General features: G+C 36.3%; 1 protein-coding gene across 1 annotated transcript; it reads right to left on the reverse strand.

Moving 5' to 3' along the window:
- Nucleotides 1-12,729: 12,729 nt before the first annotated feature.
- LOC136408390 (fork head domain transcription factor slp2-like) lies at nucleotides 12,730-17,889 on the reverse strand. Its single transcript, XM_066389334.1, has 3 exons — nucleotides 17,098-17,889; nucleotides 13,757-13,962; nucleotides 12,730-13,695 (listed from the first exon to the last, which is right to left on the reverse strand). The coding sequence occupies exons 1-3, from the start codon at nucleotides 17,375-17,377 to the stop codon at nucleotides 13,135-13,137; spliced, it is 1,047 nt and encodes a 348-aa protein (XP_066245431.1). The 5' UTR covers nucleotides 17,378-17,889; the 3' UTR covers nucleotides 12,730-13,134.
- Nucleotides 17,890-20,756: the final 2,867 nt, after the last annotated feature.

Genomic DNA, 20,756 nt, shown 5'->3' on the forward strand with positions numbered 1-20,756 from the left:
CGTTATCTGTGATATACTTTTAATAATCCCCAGATGTTTTGTGTAAGTCTGGCGACAGCAATGGGATTATAGGCCTGAGGATAAACAAATTTATTGGTGTTTTCTCAAGTTTAATCCCTGGTTCCGGAGATGTGTGGCTTTTCAAACACCCATCTGACATAACATTTTTAACACAGATATACATAGACGATTTCTATTTAAAGTTATTTATACCGGCCAATAAATGCTTCCATTCCTACATTCAGCCATTATTCTAAAACCAAAATGTGGTACATTGCCTTTGTGACAGGGTAGTAAACCAATAAAACTGCCCTTGAAATGGTCAAAAATGGGTCAGTGAAAACAATTGAGGTGGCCGGTTTCCGAGCTATGGATTTCCGTGAAGTTACTGTAGCTCAAAAAACTGCACTTTGAAGATCACAAAAACGTTGGTACAAATACGAAAGGGGAAGTGTATGTATGTAAAACCCTAACAAAACATCATTCTGCCTGGCCTAACTTCCACTTTCCTGGGGTACTTAAAATTTTTCATTCGGTTTGCGCTACATAAAGACTTGAACGCAAAAATACGTGTGGTTTTGCCATTGTGGCTCGAGTGACACTCACAAGACCAGCCGATCGGAATAAATGTTTCAATTAGGTTTTAATGTGGGTCTCTAATCCGATTATAGAGCCTAGAAAAAAATATAAAAAAATGCATTTAACACTCCGGCTTAGAGCAAAGGTGATGGCAAATAAAGCATTCATAGGGGTACAAAATAACATAACAAAGACGGAATTTTGGTGACGGGAAAGCTGACATGTTGACACGGTGTAAATGACGAGGGCCAATTTCTGAATTTCAAATTCCCGCTACCTACGCATATGATTTCGAAATAATTCTCAAACTTCCTTCCATCACACTTTCAATGGTGTTTTAACATCCTTTACCTATTCAATTTCGAATGCAACGTAATTAGATCCTTAAGTGGTGTAACTCAAGCCCTTTGGCCAATGTAAAGGTTGTGTAGGTATAGGGGGAGCCCTGTATATAAATATTTTATTGGCGGCATCAGGGAACCACATGGAAAATTGCACCCACAATGGGACAATGTGAGACAACCCGGGTTTCATTCAATTTAATCTAATGCCGATACAGTGGTGTGGTTCCGCCTCCATTTAATAGGGTTCAATTTTGAATCTCTAAGATGAAAAGACTAATAGAATGAGTATTTGAAAAGAGATGCTGCTGAAGAGATTTGATATGATTACCATCTTGAAATGAGGAATTCCGTATTTCAAAAGTTAAAATCAAAGATAACTTCAAAGCAAATTTGTATTATTTCTTATTCTTATCATTAAGTAGCTTATTTTCTGTCCGTATTGTTATTGTTCATTTCCTTTTAAGTTATAACTGTTTTTCTCTGATCTTTTCAGGAAAGTATCAAGTCACATTTTTTCAGAAGATAAATGCCTCAAAATGGTGCCAGAACCGATATTTCCAATTATTAAAGACAAAAATCGTCTAAGATCAAAGGCGGAACTCTTCAAATAAACTTAAAAATTAAACGAAAAGTTCGACCTAGAATATTTAATTTACTAGGGATTTTGTTCAGCTGCGCTTTTGATTTAATGATAATTGAAGTGCCATTTTTTTTAGGTTGTAATAAAAGACATAAAGCAGGTGTTCTCCATAAAACCAATGTGGAAGCACGTCTGTGAGTAATGAGATATGAAAAAATAAGAAATGTAAATGAGAAATATTGGAAAGTTCATATTAAGAGTCAATCATTTTATACAGGGTGTCTCCTAAGTTCGATGCATAACTTCAGGATACAATTACTTATGCTGTTTAAAGAAAAAAAAGTTCCTGGACATGTGGCCGGAAATGCTTAGATTCCGAGATACAGGGTGTTGAAAATTAAAATAATATATACAGGATGTTTCAGAACTATGGGATCAACTTTTGAGGATTATTCAGGACAACAATAGAAAACATTTGGGTATAAGAACCTATGTACGGAAATGTCTCCCTAAGACACTATGGCAGTATAATATTTTAAGACAGTTATTTGCAAAAATGTGTTTTATCGAGTTTTAGTACGTTTTATTTTAGTTTGTTTGTATCAAATAACACTACAATAATTGTTCAAACTGTCAGTGGGCGTACTTTTTGCTAAATGTTTATCTTAGTCAAGAGTGGTAATAGAAATTCTTGATAGGCAGTTCGGACAACATTGGTTCGGCAAAAGTGATCTAGTGTGGCCTCCTAGATTAGCCGATCTAACACATTTAGAGTTCTACTGTTGCGTTGAACAAGCCCTAGAAGTTTAATACCAGAGTTTTGAATCACCCTGTATATTATTATTTCATATAAATTTGGAACCATTAATGCTAGGTTTTTAATATTTTGCTGTTATTGTACGTTGAAAAAACGCTACATTTTTAGTATAAAATGAAAATGTAGAACGCTAATAGATTTTTTATCATTTTTATTATTTTCGGCCTCTCCTTACATTTTACAACAAAAAAGTTTCGTGATTTTTCTACCTAATACTAACCTGTTCTTAGAAAAATGACATGCTTTAAGTTTGTGTCGAAGCCGATTATTTCTATGATTGTTGTTTATAGTTGACGGCCATGGCTCTTCTCCATGAATATCAGTACCAAAACACGCCGCATTCAAATAAAAAATATTCGAAATTTTCTGAAAGGAATCAACAAATTTCGAACTCGTACGCCTCTGATTTCGATACGAATAAAGTCGCAATTTTGGAATTTGATAGGAGGTATAATACTGCAGTAGTATTGTCCAAAAACTAGGGGAACATGTTCGTTTCAAATAAGAAATAATAAAAAAATTCTGGCAAAGCCAAAAATGTCAACTAAGCATGCAGAAATGATTTTAAAACTGTCGAGTTATGCTTATGCTCTTAAGGCAATCAAAGGACACAATCATCGTTTTTTACCAAGATATCTAAAGAGGTTCCTTGACATTAAAAGCAGTGCCGGAATATAACCCTTTCAAGCAAAAAATCAGTATGCATAAAATTCCGGTCCAGCAAAGTTCCTCTCAGGTCAATGACGAGGGATGGGTTGTTGCATTTGCAATTAAATAAAAATCGGAAGAGAACTTTTGTCTTTCACAAAAAAGAAAAGAATGGAACAGAATTTTTCAGCTGAAAACGATTTCCTGCGTATTTTGTTCAGTCAGAGATTCAACTCCATCTACGAATATTATCGAAAATGAAATAAAATTCCCCTGTGTAATATGGTCAAACGCATTATTAATTCAAGTCGAATTGAATAGAATTCCAAACGCATAATTTACTTTCTAAATTTGTTTCAACATGTCATTTTATCATATTTAGATACCACAATGCCTTCAATAAGAAATCATTTCAATTTATATCGTTGTCACATGAATAGTATAGCGTTGCTCAAGTTTTTGCAAAGGCAAACAAATTAGATTGTTAATGATTAATGTTAAACAAAACAGCCAGTATGGGTGCGGTTTTAAAATGAAGAAACGATAAACTACAGGCAAAAATCTAAAAAAGAGCGAAATAGTCATTTTCCTGAATGATGTCACAGATGTTTTGTTCTCAATTTTCCCTTGGAAGCAAAAAAAAACCGAAAAGTTTTTCTAGTAAGAAATGTCCGTATAATTAAAACTTCCTGTAGGTGTATGGCAGAAAACTTAGCTTTTACCGTAATTGTTGATATAAGAACCTAGAGGGTGTTTATACATAAAATCCGGCATCGTGGGATTTGAGCAGATGCCATCCAAAGACAAATTGATGCCTGTATGAAATTATAGTGTACTTTGCTGGCCTTTGACCGCAACAAGCCCCAGGGCAACACCGCAGAATTAATTATTGATTGACCACCGGGTGTATATTCCAAGATCCACTCTGTTTGTCATAAAAGTAATACTTAGTTTCCTGCTACTTTAATAAGCGACCGCTATCTGATTCGAGCAATCTGAATGCCTGCATATGAAATTAGTAAAAAGGACAAAAGACTCCGACAGCCCCGTTTATTTACGTGCATCATACATCAAGGGCTTGTCATAGGTGCCATTAAATCGGACGAAATATTCCATTACTTTAATCATGCGAATATTTGAAATTTCACCATAACATTCCATCAGCTCAAATACAACTGCTCACTTTTAGCCCAGGAAAAAGTATTATGTGCTATGGTGTATGATGCGAAAATGAAACTATAAGAGGCATAGAAAGGACTTAAAAAGCACCGACAAGTGCTATCAGATAACTCGCTTTTAAGATCTAATAGAATCCGATATGATGCATTGATAAATTTTTTATTCGATGCTTCAGTACTGAAGTACAAACCGAGCTTTTAGTGTTCTTTAGAAAGCGGCTCGATTGTGTCTCACTGCAGACATTCGCGAATTCTATAGGCCTCGGTTAGCTACTGTTACATCCGACAATGTACATGTTAACTCTTTTGTGTCTTAAACCAGTGAATGTAATAGGAAGATCGTAGTGAACTTTTTGCAGAGTACATACTTGGTAATGTAGGTACAACTGAAGAATCTCTTTTTAGAGTTCAACGTAGGACAATTTAAAAAACGAACGTGTTGTTCCCACATTGGCTTCAATGGGGGGAAGAGCTGAATTGCGCCATTCGGGTGTCGGGGTCTGAAAACCACAGATGTAAGAATGAAAAATATCAAAATAATCACTAAATATACAATACCTCTTTAGTTCACAATCACTATAATATTTTCGTAGTTAAAAATTGAACGGAAGGACACGCGTATGGTCACTGATTTAGATGCGATTAAGGTCCGCTCCTCTTACTGAAACCCCAAAATCGTCACTTCAATTGTCTTAAAACAATGGATCTAATAGGCGAAATTAAAAGATCAATATTGATATGAAATACTGAGATCATTTAAATTTCATGTCTAGCCAGTTGTGGAAGTTTACACAAGAGAAATAGAAGATAAAAAGTAGGTCGTGGCTTGATCATATGCCGCAAAATGACGTTAAAATTCATTTTTGATAAAAGAGCCGAGTGAGGTTATATTGCTTTATTTACTTTTATCAACATTCGTTTTTTTCTTCAACGAACTCCACAGAGGACTAGATATGAAATTTAAATGATCTCTCTGTATGATAAGCGCATTGAATATTTTCCACTTTAGGACAAGACGCATGAATGAAATTTAAGATGATTTTTTCTCATCCGGATACATTAACCAATGGATATCTTTTAATGGATGGATCATAAATGGATATTAGTCTAAAATTATACAACATTTTTGACGCACGAGGTATATTCAGAGACTAATTTCATGTACCAAACGCTACGCATTTGTGATACTTTTATGGAATTTTCGACTCATAGACATTGATAGAAACTTAATCGCGATCAAATTTTCGTCAATGGCCGAAATTGCAAAAAAATCACTATTTTAGTTTTATTTCAATTTAGGCCTTCAGCAGGATTTTTTGAATTTTTTTATTTAAAAAGTTCCGCCTCTGATTTATGCATGCAAGAGCAGAAGTGCAACTCAAACACAGCTTAACTGTCTGCTGTAAAATGAGGTTTCAGTGCAAAAGATCTAAAGTAATCACTGTGAAATGGTTGATTCTTACCAAGAATTTTAGATCATTTCTGACTTGAAAGAGATATTTTGCGGTACTGGTTTTTATAGGGAACAACAGGTTTATGTCTCTTATCAGAACTCGAAAAATGGTACTTCAATTATCTTTTAATCAGAGGGCGGAACGAGTCGGATCCTCTTTCGGGCCTCAAGATGATTTCTTGGATTTTTAAACATTTTTCGTGTGAAAGATGCATTTTCCGGCACTGCTTTTAAGAAAACCATCAGACCTCTCAGAACTACTTAGAACATCGACGTTTTAATTACCTTAAAATCAGATGCATAACAGACCAAAATTTACTAATAATCATTCTGTTAATCTCGAAACTCAAACGACGCAACTTTGTGTTGTTGAAGAAAACGAAGATCCATTAGGAGGAAGAGGACTTGGCTAAGGAAGTCAAGAATGGTGTGGCTAAAATGTAAAAACTGCGATGATAAATGTAAACAAATACTTAATTCAGGTGAAAAGTGACCACGAAGAAAAAGATTTTTCTAAGGAAAAAACACAAGAAGCAACTTGCAGGCACCTTGTGAATGAATTTTGTCCTCCACGGCCTTATCTAGAGAGTCAAGATGCCCTTTCAAGATATATAAAGTTAACGTCATACTAAAAGTCGCACACGTCATCTTTGACGAAATAACATGGCCACATTGGTTATGTTTATCTCGGAAGCAATACATACCAAACGTATTTAGTTATCATTATCATACGAAGGCAAAACGTATTAATCAATATAAAAAATCAAATATAAACATAAATATAATAAAATATGGTCAGAAATTTTGATGTGACGTCACTTAACTAAAATTCGATCATTCCAATGAGATGTAAACATGATTACTGGAAAAATTTTAAACCGACAGGGTTGCCGTCAATCGCAAACCCGTGTTTGTTTATGTGTTGATTATTAGATAGATAGAGTTTTATTTACTTGCACAATAATAAAATTCTTTAATTAAAAACATTTTTTTATCAAATCTTACGATTGACTGTCCGAAACAAATTATATGTATATCACCTCAAAGATTCGTTCGGAAGTCTGGCAACAGCGTAGGGCAGTGCGACATAGAACTTTGATGACGTGGAGACTTTTAGTTTGGTGTTTATTATATATAGAGAAATTCGAGAATCTTGACAGAACTGTCCAAATTCTAAACTTTCTTCCATGCGCAGGAAGTCCTTGATCTCTTTGTTGTACGCAAGTTCTTTGGGCGAGTTTTTCATTCTTCTTGAGTAACACAGCGTCGATGGAGATCGCCTGAAAAAGGAAGAACTTAAAAGAACTAAAACGGCCCTCGTATAAAAGATAAGAAGTCACGGTTTATAAAAGATCCGATCGCCGATTAGTAATCCGAATGTGGTGCTTAAACGTCAATCGGCTTGATTGTTTGATGTATCGTTTTTGGTCGGCTTAAAACGTTTAGGTGTTCATGTTGTTAGACGGCCATTTCTCATAGCTTTAAATATTTTTATATTAAGTTACAGGGTTCGAAAAATATTTTGATAGATCGTGAGAACGTGGGTCGTGACCGCAAAGTTAATTGCTTCAAATATCTCGGAATTGTGCATTTTCCACTGAACCCTTATTGTGTGTACTTTTCCTTATTTTGCTGCTATATTATTAACCGAACGTAACATGCAAACAATTTGTAGCGATCGTGGGATAGATCAGGTGCACCATCTAATATTTATCCCCCGATTGATCGCCTCGAATTCAAATATTTTCCGAACAAATTATGAAAATAACACACAATATACCCCTCTATCTGCATATTAAATTGAAGTAGCGGATATTTAGTTCTTCGACAAAATTATATTCGTCGGTCGATGCCCATTGGAATCTGGTACCACCATCGATCAACCCATATAAAAGCTCAACTAAATCTCAGCGAGGGTATAATCCATGTTGCGCGACAAAAATAACGATAAGTTATCGCCGATAAGTTCGGTTCCTTGCTTCTAATAGCCATTGAGAGACTGGTTCTGGTACCGCGGTGCCTTTTCATCGGCGGTACCACAAGAGATAATTGTAATTTATCGGAAAAAAGGCACTCGCGCCGCTTGTTAGGTTCGTCCCGGTGTCACTTTCGAATACGACTTCATTTCGGAGATTTTTGATTTATCGATATGTATTTTGGTCACGGTTATTTTGTTGAAGGCTATAACGTGAGCGAGTCTTTTTTATTGGAATTGGTAATCAGTACCTCCAACATGGTAGTGGAAACTATTAGAAAGCACTAAGAAATCTTACGAAGGGGACCACCGAGAGGGAAAGCTTTGAGCAGACTTACAATGCAACCTCCACAGAAGATTTATGTTTGTTGCTTTGAAATACAGTGATAATATAGTTCCTACGAAATGTCTTATTTAAATATTCGACTAAATCGGTAGTATTCGTGCGGAGTTACATTTAAAGCTTCTTTCAGTTGATTTACTATCCGCAGTTGCCAACGAGTGAAGAAGATAACATAAGCGAAGCTGTTCCAACACAAAGTACTAAATTAACCAAGAGTAAATAGATTAAGGTTCCCGTTGCTGAACCTTTTCAGCATCTAAGGAAGGGCTATAGTCAGTCCGAGTAAGCGGCTTTAAAGGATTAAGAAAATCTCATTTGCCGGGCTGTGGGATGTTCATTCAATTCTGGCCAAATCTACAATGACTCTGAAGCAAACTTTTGAGTTCAATCGATGAGCACAGGGTTTAAGTAGTTGCAACTTGAAAATCCAGATCTAAGATAAGAATGGCGATGCTGATTGCAGTTAAATGGCAGGAAGATGTAAAATTTTAAAATTCTTTCTTATTGTTTTGATATAGGTTTGGATCCTCAGGAGGTGTGATCCAAACTTGGAACGACACTGTTTATCAGCTATTTTATCCTAAAATTTGACTGAGTTACTAGGGGTTCTTACAGCAGCAATTTCACGAAAATTTAATCAAATCTTCTAAGAATTTAAGGAACTTTACGACATTTGATATTCTTCTTAACATCATATGAATTGGAAACTTTCGAGGCCCTGCACCCGGATTTGGTACACCACTGTTTATCAACTCGTCCATTTTATAATTTTACAGTCTGCTAAGGACCCTTGTAGCAATAATTTCACCAAGTTTCTTGAAAATGTTCTATGGATATCAGAAACTAATTGTTTTAAATTTCATGGTGGAATTAATATAATACGGATTTCGGAGTAAAAGGGAGGGGGAGGGCAGCTATAAGATCTACTGCAATAGCAAAAACACAGCTAAGCTCTGGTAGAATCGGGTTGCAAGAACAAATACAGAGTGTCCTTTACGAAAAAACCGCATTTCTTCTAGAGAAAATTCTAGTAGTTATAGGATTTAGTTAATGTAGAGATAAAGCCTAAAATAGCTCATTCCCAATTTAAAAGTAGTACTAAGTCTTAAGTGAAGTTTCTGGTTAGTAAAGCTATAAAATCAGGTAAGGGTACTCCGTAGAAAGAAACACACTTTCAGCACACCTGTAGGTAGCAGATTTGTTCTCTTTAAATTATCTCAAAGTTTGAGGACACTTTGAAAAGGACTCGTGAAGGGGAAAGGAAACCCTAATTTTCGTGTTTTCTATGTTTTTGGTGTCAATATTCTCCCTTGTTCATTTCGAAGGTTTCGTTTCATGCCATAAGCAAACAATGGAGGTTTGCCTAGCATTTATTCCAGTGTTCAAAATTGGGGTATATACCATAATAAAATGCCATAGACAACCTGACTATTACGGGAAGTCCAATTCAAAATCATTCAGAGATAACGCCCGTTTCTTAAGCATATTAAAAAACTTGTGATAGGCCATCGATCTTGTGTTTTATCGGTTCTTTTTGCAGCAAAAGTTCCGAAACAGGTTGTACGTGTTCGGTACAAGGACCTGCCATTGCCTGCTGAAGTAACGTTGCGCTGACAGAAAAAAAAACTCATCGATCACGAAACCTTCACAATTCAAGATAAGTCCCCTCGATAATCCTATTCATACACAAATATTTTCTGTTTATTTGGCCTAATAGACCGGGCGTTAACACCGGGTTCGTGACACGAATTTGGCCAAGAATCACCGTCTCAATAGTGTTGTTTTTATGTTATATACGATCACAAGCAAATTAAACCTGGAATGCCCATGTTCTCGTGTTTAGGCCGTATTAATACCATGTTAACGTGTCTGCGGATGGGACCCCCCATCGGCCCGATCTGCCCCCTACCGACCACAATTCCGAATACGAAACTGTTGCTTATTGCTGCCTTTTGTGAACAGTGACAAAGATAGTATGTATATTCAGAATTTATTTTGCACACATATTTTTGTTTTAAATCTCGCTTGATTGTCCCTTTAATTCTTATAGGACTATGACGTGCGTAATGGTGAACATTATCACTTATTATCGAAGGCTACACTAATATGCAATTAATAAGAGTCATAATAAATCATTCTACTGTAATCGGCATTATGTCCCCTTCGATGTATAAAGATGCCATAATTTTCACAGTTTAAGGAGCTTTAATTGCTTGGCCGAGCTGCTTTAATGACCACAAGAAGAGATTATTATTTTATGGTTAGTGACACGAATTTGGCGTCTTTTACCGAGTGAATTCAAGTGCCTAAAAATTGCAGGAATTAATAATTATTATGGGATATTAGTATTAGAGCGGTAACATCAGCGGCGTCGTCAGTGTCAAGAGTGCTCTTAGGGAACAACGGGCGGTACCTTTGAGTGTCAGTCAATTGTTAAAAGATCCATATAAATACCTCGGCCGCCGCCGATCTTCCAGCACATCGACGTGCCCGACTATATCTCTTTTATCTCAGATTTTAAAAATACGAGGGAAGTTGAAAATTTACGAAGAAAACTCTTGATAAAAGCCGTAATAGAAAATTTTTAATAGTGGAAAAAAGAGCCCGTATCAATGAAGTTTCGTCAAAGATATCTCTCAAACGATGTGAATAAACAGCGAAATTTGCAGTTTGTTTGAAACAAAAACAGTGGTCAAGAATACGAGAGAAAATTCTGAAAAAATTGTAACTTGAAAAACAAACCCTCTATATCAGTGAATTTCGGGCAAAATATTCTTTCATGCGAGGAAAATAACATAAACCAGTAAAACTTGCAGCTCTATGGATAAATATTGCACATAGTACTTGGGTGTGGTTGCATTTAAGAATCTGAAAAAGTACAACTATTCCACCGTAAAGAGGAGGATTAATTTCAAATTTTGCAAGTATCATTTCAAAAGTGATGAACAAACGACCGAACTTTTCAATTTGAATAAAGAAGGAGCAGTAGCTTAGTAGAGGAGCATTTTATGACTTAAGAACGCATACTTACGAAATGTTTAAAAAAAGAAGAGTTGTGAACATTTTTAACTACCAAAGCTGACCTTCTGCACCAATGAATTTCGAGCTGAGAAATCTCACGTAATATGACGATTAGAGAATAAAATTTGCAGCCTGATTGGCAAAAAAAAAAAACAGTAACATAGTAATGCTCCTTTTTAAGAAAGCATACTAACCATGTGAGAAAGAAATTTATTTCTAATTTGTGATTTCCAAAATAACCCTTCTGCACTAATGAAGTTCGCGCTAAGGAACCTTTTACGCATGAAGCATAGTCAGAAAGATCTACAGTCTAACCGACAAGGAACCAGTAGAGTAATGACACTGCATTATAAGACGCAAGGAAATCACTTGAACACAAAAGATCATTTTTTAAAACTTGTATTTTCTAAAATAGACCGTCCGCACCAATGAACTTTTCACTGACTGACTCATCACGGATGGACAATAAATGGTAAAATTTTCAGCTGTATTGGCAAAGAAACGGTGACGTAAGGGAGCTCCCATTTGAGGCCGCGCAAAACCTCTTCAAATCTAAAACGAAGTTATTTTATGTCATTTTGTTTGGTGTTTATGTGTGAGTTTACTCACAAATTGAACTATCCGTGGACTGACTAAAAAGGAAATTTTCAGAATTAATTCAGCATCGCAAACAAACACGCTTAGAGGTTAATTTTCAGGTTTCCATAGGTTCCGTTACAAACTGAACTGAAGAATCCGAACTCATTTTGAGACCGTTTTTTTAAGATTTTTGAGCAAAACTCAGGCGAATGTAGGGGGAACATTGTTGTTTCTTGAGTGTTGCAAACAGGCCAAACTAGATATTTTTACGTATAAGGAAGTTTTTTTTATATAATTATATATAATGGAGATGTTTAATATTATCGACTGGGATTAAAGCTACCTTATTTACATATCTTGTGAATCTCATCGGATCTGAAAGGAGATTATCAAGATTTTTTAAGTATGGCTTAATGGTACGTTTGCAGGTTAACTAAGATTCCGTTTTTGGCGTTACGCATCAACTCATTTAACTTGAAACGAAATTAGGGGAAATTATTCATATTTTTTGAGTATGAAAAACACGGTTAAAGGGATCGATTTGTTGCCGGTTTGCGTAGGCTTGCCTGGAAAAAAATTCCATTTCCATCAAAGTAATCTATCCTAAAACGACTTTAAATGAACAATTAGAGAACCATTTTTGCGTGTTTCGCGTCCGGAAAAATAAAGGAATTTTTCAAAATTTTCGTTTTGCTTAAAATTGGCATCTGAATCTGGCAAATCTACGGTTGGTTAAACGACGTTTGACTGGCAAAAAAGAGGGGCATTTGAATGCCCGAAGGTCACTCACTAACGCTACCAAACAGGGAGTTTGGTACAAAAGTTAATAAAAAAAATCAAGAAAATTCCTTTGTGAGAAATCGTAGCTGGTGGCTAAGAGCAGGATCTTCGCTCCGTTTAAAACGACCCAGAAATGATCGTTGCCGCTTTTAGTCAGAAAGTTTAAGTGAGTACCACCGGACTCGTCGACTTTTCACGATCACTTAAGGCCAGATTTATTGGTCCGGATTGGACCGAACAGCGAATTTCCTTTTCAAGACCTTTAGACTGGGGTTATCGAAATTAAAAGCTTCAAATCGATGTGTATTAGGTTTAATGTTATGTACTAAAATCGTTTTACAATATATACATCACAGATATTGAACTATGACATAGAGGAGGAGAATCTCATTCATATCATTCGAACCTTTCTCATCGTCAGGAATATTCTTCGTGCAACATTTCTTAAACCCCGTGAGAACTGTTCATTCAAATAGCAAATATAACAGTAAAATTAATAAATTCTCCTTCAAAGTTCCGCTATAGCAATAAATCCATAAATATTTATCCCCTTATTTCATCATATCATATCGTCTGTAAACGCTTTGTTCATTTCCATGTTCAGTATTAATAATTACTATAAAACAAATTAAATATTAAATTGTGTTATATACAGCATTGAACAAAATATTTACACGTAGAATAAATAAAGCTTAATCTAAATTATGTGCATATTTAGTGTTTGCCTAGAGAAAAAACTATATACACTTATTACTTTGTAACATGGAATATATACGTTAAAAACACGCGATAATTAACTCTAGAATAATTTAATTAACCTCTCAAAACATACACACTTCAATTATTCCTAGTTATCACGGTTACAGGCTTTAACAGCCCCTCCCCGGAGGGAGCCCCTTCGGGAGGAGAACTCGCAGGAACTCCCAGTCCGCTCATCCCTTGTTGGCCGAAATTCATCAAAGGCAGCTGCAAGGGGTACTGCAAAGGATTCCCCAATCTTAAACTACTGTACATTTGCAACAAAGTCGGAGGAGGTCGGAATAAGGGTTGCATATTTGGGAGGTTCGACAAGTCTGGAGCTGACGTACTCATCACCTTGTCCATCAAAGGGAACATGGGGGTTCCAGGTAAATTTGGTCTGGGTAAAGCTGTTTGCAAATAGGGGTTGTAGCGGGAGTACGCCGCTAAAAGGGCAGGGGACGGGGGATAGAAAGGGGGGTAACCTTGCAGAGGGGAGTACAGGGATAGGGTCCGTTTGAAGGCTGCGAGTCTGCTTCTGGAGGCTGCCGTGGATCTTCTGCGCAGCTTTCCAGTGGTGCCTCCAATGAACACGTCTTCAGCCGATGGATCCAGCATCCAGTAGTTGCCTTTGCCCGGGTCGTCGTAATGACGTGGAACCTGGAATATTCCCGTAGATTAATTCGTTGCCAAATTTTATCAGGTTGAGGAGGAATGGTACCTTGACAAAGCATTTGTTCAAGCTCAAATTGTGCCTAATGGAGTTTTGCCAGCCCTGCTTGTTTTCCCTGTAATAGGGAAAGTTTCTCATGATATACTCGTAAATTCCGTTTAAAGTGAGGCGTTTTTCAGGACTGTTGCGAATGGCCATCATGATAAGGGCGTTGTAGCTGTAAGGCGGTTTATCGTTGGGTTTTTTTTCTTTTTCTGGAACAAAATAAATACCTTCATGTGTTTCAAAACGTTGAAAATTCTTATCGGGGCAATTAAAGAGTGTCATAATATTAGCTTTTCGTTTCGTCGACATCATTAATTAATGCGGTAGACAAAAGGGAGAAGCTCAATCATGAGAGGTTTCCGTGGGAGAAGCAAAACATTTGGGAAATATCTCTCGGTTGTTCTACGTAATTTCATAACATCAATTTAATCAGAAGCAGGATTTTCTTCAAGTTTAATTTTAATTTTAAACCGATAGAAAAAGTTCGAAAACATTTGCATTAAAACACACTTTCCTTCTTTGTGGATTCACGGATATTTAATTTCACATGGTTTGAAGGTGCTACTTTGAAAATATACAGGGTGTCCGAAATTCAACCACCCAATCAATCTGGCTTTTGCAAGAGAGCTTTCAGCGCATCACGAATCGCTAATCCGTTCCAAAGACGTTATCAACTATTGCGATTAGCTTAGAAAAAATGTGATTTAATGAGCCTTAAAACCGTTTAATTTAGGGGTGATTCTCAAATAAAAAGAAAATTAAAAAGAGACTGAATTTTTAAAGCGGGGCCTTGAAAGCCATTTTGTTAAAACTAATTCGCGTTGGTTGTGGTTTGATTTTGGGCAATTATTGGTATTTGGAACCTGACCTAGTTAATTGTGCTTCAAAGATTGTGATTTTAGGTCTAAATTTTATTTGCATCAGGGAGCTCCTTCCCAATTCTTACACGGAAAATTCCTTTTTTCTCTAAACTTCACTTTTTCTAACATAAAGCTCAATGAAAGATATTTGATTAAAGTTAATTTTCGAGTTCAAACATCTAAACTTAATCGTATTTTAAAAGCACTTGAATTAGGGCAGTTAAAGTACCATTGGGACTAATATTGCATCATTCAAATTTTATACAGAATTGAAAAGAGACTGTCTCAGCCTTAATGAAACTCCATTTGATTTAGGTTAATTAACAGGTTCAAAATATGATAATTCAACGTCATTCAAAGGCACCTGCTTTGAGCAAAAGTTGGTTTAGGCTCTGTTTAGGATAAGTGTGTACTTTTTTTTGGGTTTGGAAAATTATCTGATTTAACCGCTATGAGTCACTATAAGTCATGGTTAATTTTGATTGAAAGACATTTGATTTGAGATTAATTATACAGTTAAAAACATTTTTTAAAGCAAGTTGAACATGTTAACACAAATACAACTACATGTTAATTCAGATTTCATAAAAAATTTTATCTATAATCTGTTCAAGCTTCCATTTCAAGTATAAATGTGCTTTAAAGTGATTTAATTTAGGTTAATTATTATGTCGAATTATTAGATATTTATTTCAGACCCAAAGAGTTTATCAGAGCTTAGTTTAGGTTAATTCGGTTTTGTTGTAGATTAACTGCATATTTCCGGATTTATCTAGAAGTTACTTTAAACCCAGGGACACTTTAATTTGGGTTTGCTGTTGTCAAACCTAACGACGTTTGTAATCAAACCTAAACGAATTGTTGAGACATTTAAAGCGGGTTGGATTTAGATTAACGATTTTAATTCGAGATATTTTTTGTTTAGGTTAATTTTCAGGTAAATGCTTTCATTCAAAGTCCTTTAAAAACGTTATATTCGGGCTACATCATTGCGATTAAAATAATTTATAAAAGTATATGCAAAAATTTTGAATTTCAATTCGCATTATTAAAGATATATAATCGGGACTAGCTTTAGGTTAATAAAAAATGTAGTGTAGAAATGACTGATCATAGAGGTAGACCCATTGGAAGGCAACTTGCCGTCCTTAAATTTAAGTTAATTTAAGGTTAATTTAGATTAAACAGCTTTATTTACGCCTTTTTGATTTAGATTAAACAGTGAGCTTTTTGAGTAGGTTTTTGCCGAAGAGTGAACGTAAAGAATGTTTTTGTGTTAACCGACATCTGTGTTAATTAAACCGTTTTGTATAGGAGATTTGGTTAAACCGAGCTAATCAGAATTAAACCTCATCAAAGTAGACGCATCAGTTAAATGGATTTAAGGGTAGTTTTGTGTTAACTGAGAATATATTTCTGCTACGTTTCATAAGATAAATTACTGTCTTACTTTAAGAAATACAACTAAGTAAAGTATTAGCTAGGTAAAGAATATTATATTACATTGTAAAGACTATTGAAGTCGAGTTTTGAGAGGTAAATAAGGTGAAACAACCCTCTAGGCACTGAAAACATATAACTTCCAAACTTTCATTACAAGTTAATATTTCCTTTTGAATCGGGATATTTTCTCTGGATAGCAAATGAGAAGACTTTTCCAAAAAAGAAGAAAATCCAAATATTTAGATCCAAGTTGATCTAAAAGAGAGATTGAGCTTACTTAGAGTTGAAACTGAGTTAGAGGCGAATTTTTAAAAGTCAAATTTTAGAGGTCGCAGCGTTTTGAGTGGCGAAAAAAGCAACATTAAAAACTTTGAGGAGCAACTGTAGACGAAATTGAATGATGGACGCTTTTTAGTTTATTACAAATTAATGAAAAATAAAATAAACGCAGAACATCAAAATCTAAGGCAAGAAATTGGGACCTTTCACGTATTCCATAATAATGAGTCTGTACTCGACACGAGGGCTCGAAAATAAAATTGAGGGCATAATCTCTGGATAGCTTTCCACGTGGAGGAAAGCGGCGTCAGTCTGAGGGACAAAAATGGAGCCTGAGTCACATTTGGCGTTCAATGGAATACCCCCTTATTTAACTTTTTCAAGCCGAAGCAAATATGTTGTTTATTTAACGAAGCGTTTGAAGACGCATTAACTAACTCATGGTCTTCGTCTCTGTAACGGGAGAATTAACACCTCTTGGTTTCTATTTGAAATGAGTGAATTTTCCGTTTTTGGGATGATTTTTTAGACATAATTTGATGAATCTGTACTAGCAAACCGTTGAATTTTTGCAATCAGAAAATTCTTATATGATCACTCTATCGTCGGCATAACTAATTTGCATTTAAAACATTTTACTTGGGCATTGCGAAGCTAATGAATGAAGCTAATTTAACATCGTTCGAAAACCGATAACTCTCAATATGCTGCGAAAAGCGTCATGTGTGGAGTCAAGTAATTTCGAAACCTGGCAAAATTTACCTGCTCCTTCCTCTCTCTTCTCTTCTCCTTCTTTGACATTGCTGCACGAATCCAGTGGTGGAGACCCAGTTCCAGTGACGTCCAAATCAGAATCGCAGTCACTCACGTCCGACGACACCCCGTTTCGGTCCTCATCACCATCCTCGTCCACCTCGGGCGTTACACTCCTCCGATCCAACACCGTTTCCGGCAAAATCGCGTTAATGGAGAACGATTTCAATGGAGTGTTGGCCATGGCAAAATTCGCGCACCTCGGGATCGATTTCGGCGGTACCACCATATTTACATCGTTACATCGAAAACAGACTACCTTTCACGTATGTGGCGCACAACTAAACTTTCCCATTAAGTTTATAGTGACTAAGGGGGCTTATATAACGTTGGAGATACGCCTTGTTTGAAGTTGTCGGCCAATCCGGGGGAGATGTGAGTCGGTTCAGTGCCTGCCTCCCGTTTGTTTGCTGACACTTCTTGGGTGTGGTCTCCTGATGGAGAAAATATATGCGATCCTTGTGTATTGTGTAATTACCAAGTGGAAAGGGCGGATTACATTTTATGTTGAAACAAAAAGATAGTCCTTTTTTCTTGTCGTTGCTGCTTTACGACGTCGTTTTGAATAAGGTGTTTAAATCGATACGCTCGTTTTATTTGCGAGCTGGTTCTATTTAAAGAGAGCGTTTTACGTGCGTTTTATTAATCTCGTTAATATTGTATGCATTAAGGTACATATTTTATTGCTTCCCGTTGCCAACTTCGCAAGGTGATTGATCTTGCTGTCTCCTCCATTTTGCATTTTAAGATTAGCAGCCTCCATGACGACATGCATGGGATAGCTAAATAAAGGTGAGGCACTACACCGTCGAGCAGCGTCGAGGTGTGACTCTATACCGCCGCGTACGCCGCGGAAGAATACAAAGTAATTGTGACGCATTCGCAACGGGAATTATTATACCCCGCGTAACGTCGAGGTGTGACAGATTCCCGTCGCGTAGCGTCATCTCAATGAGGCGTTTCGCGACGGGAAGTACCTTACCTTGTGGGACGCATTCTTGTCGCGAAGACCTAATGCCTTAATGCAACACAGTGCGGTAAATTCGTTATGGGAATTGTCATGCTTTGCGTAATGCCGAGTTGTCGTGGGTTGTGGATGCACTGTTTGCGAACCTAAACCATTAGCTTGCTTTTCCTGAAACATGTAATATGTGCAGCAAAAGATTCTGTTGCAAATATATTTTGCCTTTATGTTGAACTCTAAATCGCTCAAACAACCCAACTTTCCGGAGGATTTAGGAGTTTAGAAAACGGCTCTTCTTCAGTTACATACACAACTGAACTCTTCCACAAACTACAATTTCAGCTTTTTCCATTTGATTAAATTGATGGACATAGTGTATATGCATCAATATATAAAATGATGAACATATATGTATATCAGTCCTCTCTTCTTCCCTTCCGCATAGAGATCTCATCCAAATCCCTCTTTATTAATCTAATTTTCCCCAATCATCAGTTATCTGGATTATAATGTCATGTTTCTTCATTTACAGAATCTCTTTTAAAATATTCAAGATTTTGGAAATTTCACAAATAATTGGAGCTTTGGTCTGAGATATCGAAGGCACCTTAACGTGTCATCATTCCTCCACTTATACCTTCTCTCACCTCGATTTTTTTAAAATATTCCTAAATACAATTATCTCTCAAGAATCCTAAATCGTCTTTCTCCCGAAGACGTTCCGGGAAATAGTCCCCTTTTACGCTTTCTTGGACGGCCCAAGAACTTTTGTAGGCGTTGGTCTAGTTTAGGTTTCTAATTAAAAGATGTCTAAGGTATTATGAAAATCTACGACTTAGATTAGCACTGCTCGATAAGATGAATTTCCATTCTCCATGACGTGTTGCTTTTCGATTAAATTAGCTGATTTGAATGCCTCGATAGCTCAGTTTGAGAGCAAATGGGATGGCTAGTACAGTTGGGGTAACGTCCACTAGAAGACCGTCCAAATCACAGAAATAGTTATCAGAGAGAAAGCAATTCCGTATCTTTCAGGGCAGTTGAGCAACAAATGCTGGAGATGCAGACGATTAAAGCTTGAAAATGACAAAATCATGAAACCTCTGTTCATTATTCTTCACAAATTCGCACAAAATTTTTATATGAGCTCTTTTTCGATTAAATCGAACGATGTGGGTCCCAATCAAGATACTTAGCCTAGATACTTCACTTGAAGACCCATAACCCTGGAAATGTAATTTGAAGAGCTTTTATTTATAGGCACTTTTAAATCTTCAAAATAGGTATCAATCTGGCGCGGGATCTCATAAGATAAAAAGAGATATTGCAACTCTGCTTAGATAAATCTATAGGGCTCATCAACATAAGAGTTTTGAGGTCTTTCTGAGGGAAATTGGTATAGAAATTCCCAAGATATAAACGATAAAAGTTTAAAAATGCTTAAAAGTAAATCCTCAGCGTTGGAAATTTGCAGCGAAACTCTAAAACTTCTGCAAGTTGTTTTTAGCTTAAATTGACTTCTATTTATCCATATCTAACCTGCACAACTCGATTGAGGGCTCTTTCTTTGCACAGCTTTACTTTAGATGCATTTTGAAGTTCTCCAAAGTAGGTATCTCGAAAACTAAATGAGATATTACAATCCGGTTTATTTAAGCTTGGATAGCTTATCGAGGCCATGAATTTCAACATTTTTTGACAGTCATTGTTCAACAAACTCTCGAGATATCAACGAGCGAATGTCTTCTAAACTAGGCCTCCTGGAACCTCTCTCGAAAGCAAGAGAGTTCTTTTCAGGATCGAAATGATCTATAGAGAGATTAATTCTAAGCCACTAATAAAGCCGCAAATTTAATGAAAAAGAAGCTAAGTATTCTGGTTCCAGGTTGCATCATGAACTTGAATTGTCTCCGACTTTCAAATCGCCGAGGAGAAAATATGTTCTACATTACTCAAAAGGTTCTCTTACCACTGAATAAAAGAGATTTAAAAAATATACAACCGAACCGGTGTTCACCCCTCTGTTTAAATCCTTAAAACAAACATTATGTCATCGGATTTTCTATGGTTTGTGTTGAAGTCACAAGAAGGGTGCGAATCAACAGCCAGGGATCACGACAGTACCACGTTACCACCCCTCCTTAGACCTCAAAAATATTGACGATTTTTTTTTTTTAAATGCACTAAACTTCTGAAATGGAAATAAATCTTCTCCCTAACCATGCACCCTATTCAACCCCACCCTATAGAAAAAGTTTTAACACCATACGTCGTTGGTGACACCAAACCAGACCCCAAAAAACGGCCTTAACGGGGACCCGAGGACAAAAAGAATAAATCCTTTAATTCGAGACCATGATGCCGTAACCCGCCATTACGGTGGGCTGTCTTGCAACAAAAGATCTGATATGTATCTTTGTGTAACGCTTAAATTATTCATATACATTTAATGGATGTTACGAATGGAGGATAAATATTTAGTGTACGGGTTAAGGTGTACGTGGAGCAGATGGGCGTCTGGATGTTTCTGATAGACTTGGTATGAAATTGTTTGTCATTTGATTAAAATGAGTATTTCGTTGGTTATTTTTAGTGCTTGTAATAGTAAATTCACAAAATTTCGACCAAACATTCCATGGATAGT

The sequence above is a fragment of the Euwallacea similis genome, chromosome 4 (genome assembly GCF_039881205.1).
Source record: "Euwallacea similis isolate ESF13 chromosome 4, ESF131.1, whole genome shotgun sequence".
NCBI classification, from domain to species: Eukaryota; Metazoa; Arthropoda; class Insecta; order Coleoptera; family Curculionidae; genus Euwallacea; species Euwallacea similis.

Excerpts from the sequence above, each read along its gene's own strand:
- LOC136408390 (XM_066389334.1), bottom strand. The coding sequence starts at position 17,377 with ATGGTGGTACCGCCGAAATCGATCCCGAGGTGCGCGAATTTTGCCATG. Across the intron at positions 13,963-17,097 it reads GAAGAGAGAGGAAGGAGCAG|AAAAAGAAAAAAAACCCAAC; the intron begins GTAAATTTTGCC and ends ATTTTGTTCCAG. Across the intron at positions 13,696-13,756 it reads TGAACAAATGCTTTGTCAAG|GTTCCACGTCATTACGACGA; the intron begins GTACCATTCCTC and ends GGAATATTCCAG.